Genomic DNA, 5,690 nt, shown 5'->3' with positions numbered 1-5,690 from the left:
CCTGGGGGTGCCGGTGGATGGCAGCTGGGCGTGAGCCAGCAGTGTGCCCTGACAGCCAGCTGTCTGTCTGTATCTAAAGGAGGGCTGTAAGAAAGACAGGGACAGACTCTTCAGCAGGGTCTGTTGTGACAGGACAAGGGGAAATGGTTTCAAAATAAACAAGGGGAGATGATATTGATTCAATAAAATAAAATGAAAAAAACAGCAATATATAGTAAGAACAGGAAGAACTAGAACAGGATGCTGAGAAATGCTGTGGAAGCCTTGTCCCTGAAGGTCAGTCTGAACCAGGTTTTGAACAATCTGATCTGGCTATTTCTGTCCCTGTTCATTGCATGGTAGTTGGACTACATGACCTTTAAGGATTCCTTCTAATTCAAAAGGTTCTGTGATTCTATGATCTCCTGCTGAAATGAATTCAAAAATTTGGTTGCTTAGCCATCCGTACCTGAAAGAAGCATGGTCTGGGCAGCTATCCCCTAATGCTTGGTAGCACTATGAGGTGGAAATGATGCTGGATAGCTATCCCCCTCCGTGCAGTGCTATGGGGTAATGCCCTCTGTCTTTCTGCCCTATGTGGAATAAGGGTGTCCTCTTCTGTGAATGACATGCCAAAGGACCATGGCAGTATCTAATAACAACAAGTACTCCTCATCCTTAGGATTCAGGAAATCCCGGTGCTGTTAAAGTATTTTTCTGGCATCCATATTGGAAAAATGCCATCACTTGCAAACAAGCCGGCACCTCTCACTTATTTTTCAGACATGCGGATATTTACATTTCCAGTATTTCCCTGGTAATGCAGCCAGCTGGCATTTTCAGCTAGAACGATGGAGCGCATAAATTGGTGCCAGAGGAGGATCATCTGAGACATTCGGGAAAATATCTTTATACTGTGAGGGTTGTCGGACAGGCTGGACAGGTTATGCCCTCAGTACTATTTTTTAACATTTAATTAGCTCTATTCTGTCCTATTCTATTCTATTCTATTCTATTCTATTCTATTCTATTCTAATTAGCCTCACTGAGCACAGGCAAGTTCGCTGGCAGCTCTGCAGAGCAAAAAGTTATTCCCAAAATGATCTGGATGCATAGAGGATCAGTGGAAGCACAAAAGATTTCTCCTGCCATCTGCCTCACCAGTTTTCAGATGACATCTATTAGTGAAGCACTCCCACCCCTCCAGATTTCTGGGGTGATATTTGCCATGCACTGAGCAATTTGCCATCCTGTCGAGTATAGGAGCTACATGGGGAGAAAGTATATCCCTTATTTTGAACTATCAACTGATGTTACTAGGAAGTCTAGAGCTCAAGCTCTAGACAGAGGAGAAATTCGTTGAAAAGGGCTCCACCACTTAAGTTTTTTAAGCTTGGGTCTTTCTTGCACTTTAATGCCTGCTGCTTTGAGTATGGGCAGCCAGATATGTAAGGTAGAGCATTGTTTAGTACATCATGAGGGAATACTCAGAACCTCACTGGAGTTAGCCTTCAGCAAACTTTGAAGTTTTTGGGCAAAGTAGGTGGTGGCCAGAGTTCCATTCCAACCTACAGCATCCTGTGGCTCTTCAATATCTGCAAGTATTACAGACACACACTTCAAATCTAAATCAACTGTGAAAATATTTTGAGTGTCACTTCTTACTGTTCCAGACACCCTTAACTTTTTCAAACAAGAAGATCATCGGAGGGAGAAATGGGAACAAAATCGTGTAGCTGTCAGAAGGGTTTCTCGGCGATCTGTCAGCAAGGAGCGATGGGTGGAGACGCTTGTGGTTGCAGACAGTAAGATGGTTGAATATCATGGAAGCGACCATGTGGAATCATACATCCTCACTATAATGAATATGGTAGGTAAAATATTTCCCCCTTTTAAATCTTTTTTTAGGTGAGTGAAGCAAATTATAAATTTGTTATGTTACTAATCACACAGAAACAAGTCTGTAACATTTTTTACGGAATGAAATAGAATATCATTCACATATATTCATTAAAACTGTATTTTGAAGGATTTTTTTTCCTTTTATTTTGTATAGATGCCATTTTTCTCTGGATATTAAGTGAGGGAAGATTCTGTAATTCTCAGTTTTGGGGGCTGTACTACATAGTTACAAATTCTAGCACTAATTTTCATTCTACTGAAATGAAACTCCCTGTCTCCCCTGTAGGCCTGTTGCTCATTGCTGAAACTGAGTTGGTGGCCGCAGCAACAGAGAGAAATTCTGTAGATACAGATTCTTTACCATGTCTTTGAATGAGAAAAGAGATAGAAATTGTAATAACTTTGAGCTTTTTTTCTAACATTATGAAGTAGCATAGTTTGGAGAGGGATGCTTTTATTGAAGTTCTCTCTAGACAGATAGGGCATAGATTTATTCCTAACAGAAATGATTCAGTTACTTAAACATTTAAAACTGTGATTTCTTCAGATGATTTTTTTCTTTCTATAATTTTTGCTGTGAGTTTGTCCCTACAGGCACCTAAGCCACTTGCTCACTACCCTTAGTGGGATGGGGGAGAGAATTACAAGGGTAAAAGAAAGGAAACTCCTTGGTTGAGATAAACACATTCAGTGCTTCATACTGGCAGACAGATATTTAGCTATTTCCAGGAAGTACAACTTCATCATACGTTATGGTTACTCAGGAAGATGAACATCGTTATTACTCCACATGCATATACATCTCTCACTTCTCCCTTTTTCAGCTCGTATTACTGACCCTCTTTGGTCAGTTGGGGTCAGCTTTCCCAGTTGTCCCTCATCCCAGATTTGTGCACAGCCATAGACTACTTCAGCAACAGCTAAATCATCAGTGCATTGCCATCGCTGTGCTGGTCTCAAACCCAAACCAGCACTCATATGAGCAATTATGAATAAAATTAACTCTACTCCAGCTAAAATGAGAGCAACTGTTTTACCAGATGAATACACTGCATCTAAAATAAAGTCCTTGTTAAAAATAATAATAACTTCGAGCATGTGACATTTTGTATGCACATGAAAAAGAAAAGTCTGTGGAGTAAATCCCTGTCATGATTAGATTAAGGAACAAAAAAGTCTTAACATTTTTTCTGAAGTCTGTACCTGGAATGTTAGTTAGCCAAAATCATTCCATTTGCAGTCTAATATCTTGTAGAAAACTCACATACAAATCAGACCTTAATATTCAAAAAACACATTTTTCACTTTATCTCAGTAATTTCTACTTTAATCATCTTCTACATGACAATTTTGACCTAAATTCAGTCTATTTCCATTGCAGTCTATATCCATTCAACGTTTCTTGTGAAATATGGTGTAGCTCACTTATTCAGGTTCTTCTCCAAAAAGTAATGCTTCCTATTTTATTGTTTTTGCCCTCAACGTCAGAAGCAGATGTTGGTGGTAAGACAGTAGAGGCTGAACCTTTCCATCAGTATCCCATTACATTTTGTTGCTGTATAACAGATGGTAGCAGAGAGGCAGTCTACAAAAATGGCATCTGACATAGAAACATATATGAAACAAAGGTGTAATTGAATTCCTCCATGCGGAAAAATGGCACTCATTGAATTTCTTTGATGTTTGCCAAACATCTATGGAAACCAAACTGTGGAGCACAGTGGGATGATGGATGGATTGTTTAATCAGCAGTGACAGTGATGTGAAAGACAAACCACCTTCTGAAAAGCCATGCAGATTTTTATAAGCATGGCAGGCTCTTTCCGATTCACCGCAGTTGAAAGTACACACCTAGTCATGATGACTATGTCTAAACACAGTGTTTTGTAGCTGAGAATTTGCTGTATGAAATAGTGTTGTTGTGTTCTGTTAGGTCTGTTGTAGTTTCCATGGAAATAAGTAGAAGGCATTACTTTTGGAGCAACCTGTGTAGATAAGTTCTCAGTGTATACTGTTCTGATTATCTTTCTTTCTGCCTTAATTCAACACTGTGTTAAGTAGCACATTTTATTTTGGCCAAACTTTTCAAGAGTTCAATTATTAATGGTTTGCTTTTTTAAAACACAGATTAATTATTTCTTGCTTTTGTTCTTAGCATCCCCATCTGTGCTGTGAAAATCCAAGTACCTTTAATTTAATTAATCTGCCCAATACTGACTTATTTTTGCTTTGTTGTGGCAGAGGCTGGTTCCTATCAAATCAAAACATGAGGATTTGATAAGCCATTCTTTTGAGCACTGGGAGGACCTCTCCATCATTATTATGTGACTGTACACATTGCATTCTTTTCTGCTTATGTTTTTCATCATCTTTGAAGTGGTTGAGCAGACAGTGAAGGGTGCCAGCCCAAAGTTGGTGCATTTATCTAGAAGACAAATGAACATAAAATAATCTTATGTTTATAATCTAAGCGTTTGTTCTGTATCTTATTAATTTTTCCAAATCCTGAAGCATCACTCAACTGGCAGAGCTGCCCTTTGCAGTAATTCTGACATCAGTTGCATTTCAGTAAAATTTCAATGAAGTGTGTTACGGATCTAAAAAACAAAAGAAAATCAAAGCAACACCCCACACACTAAGGTGGATGGTGTAGTTGAAGTCAATATTATATTTTCTCTCCCAAGTTCTGTTCTGCTATAGAGGAATCAGTTAATCTCATACCTCCTGGCTCTGGCACAGGTCACAGGGTTGTTCCACGATCCAAGCATTGGCAATGCAATTCACATTGTGCTGGTCCGGCTCATCCTTTTTGAGGAGGAGGAGGTAAGATTTTTCTTTTCTTCAAAATGTTGTTTATGAAACTTGTGAGCTGAGCCAGAATTGCAGAAAGAAGCATTTGTTTGTGTAAGATCATTTGTTCATTTTACTCTTCTATTATTGGTGATTGTGGTGTGGCTGGTTTTAGAATAAATGCTGCCTTGGATAAAAGTATTTAGCTAATTACTTCAGGTATTTCTGCATAAAATACTCAAGGAAAATGGAATTAAAATAGGTAAATTAGGGATGGGGAACATGGGGTGTGTCATCACTTAGTGCCTAATTACCTAGCATTACTGGAAGTGTCTAATAAAGTATGATGCTAGAGAGAGCATTTGCAGGCCTCTTGAAGAAGTAAAACTATTCTTGTGGAGGCTGCAACATGCTTTTTCTTACTATACCTCTTTCAAAACTCAAAAAATGAAGATTAAGTAGATACTAATTAGTGTGAACAAGCTTCAGGTCTCTAGATTCTGTTACACATAGCCATTTTGCTGTATGTTAAATACATACTGGCTGTGATACTTTTATGATTATCTTTAAAATACCAAGAGTGACGTAGCCTTCCCTGGCTGCAGGAAGACATTAAGAGGATTTTCGCAATGGCTCATGGTTTATGAACATAAGCTAAATAATCTCAATGCTGTAGAAACCGGTGAACAAAACTGTGGAGCGAGGCTACGCCTTGTGAAATAGGGACTAAGGATAGAGCCTATCCTAATAGCCTTCCTTTGAGGTAATGATATGCAGCCAAAAAGTATAGTTCATGTTTTAAACAGAGCAGTTAAGACCTGAAGTCCATGGTGATATGTAATTAAGTGTACTTGATAAGTTTATATGGCTGCTTTGTAAATAGAAAATGGATTCCTATTCAGTTGAGAATGGTGTATGGGGACTGCTGAATCATGGCCTGAACCTCTGATTGATCACCTGAGTGAGTCAGTCATGGGAGCACAGGTGAAGGCAATTCACCTGTGCTGTCAGAAGGGGTG

At 39.0% G+C, this 5,690-nt stretch overlaps 1 protein-coding gene across 3 annotated transcripts in view; it reads left to right on the top strand.

The window, feature by feature from the left end:
- The window catches only part of ADAMTS12 (ADAM metallopeptidase with thrombospondin type 1 motif 12), a 171,918-nt gene that overhangs the window by 91,354 nt on the left and 74,874 nt on the right, over window positions 1-5,690 (top strand). For all 3 annotated transcript variants that reach the window (XM_010725311.3, XM_019610350.2, XM_019610349.2), the window contains exons 4-5: window positions 1,653-1,849; window positions 4,621-4,704. In XM_010725311.3, coding sequence (XP_010723613.2) covers window positions 1,653-1,849; window positions 4,621-4,704 — 281 coding nt within the window. The remainder of the gene's footprint in view (window positions 1-1,652; window positions 1,850-4,620; window positions 4,705-5,690) is intronic.

The sequence above is a fragment of the Meleagris gallopavo genome, chromosome Z (genome assembly GCF_000146605.3).
Source record: "Meleagris gallopavo isolate NT-WF06-2002-E0010 breed Aviagen turkey brand Nicholas breeding stock chromosome Z, Turkey_5.1, whole genome shotgun sequence".
Lineage (NCBI taxonomy): Eukaryota > Metazoa > Chordata > Aves > Galliformes > Phasianidae > Meleagris > Meleagris gallopavo.
Note: the sequence above shows the minus strand (reverse complement) of the source record. Positions and strands in the feature narration are given on the sequence as shown.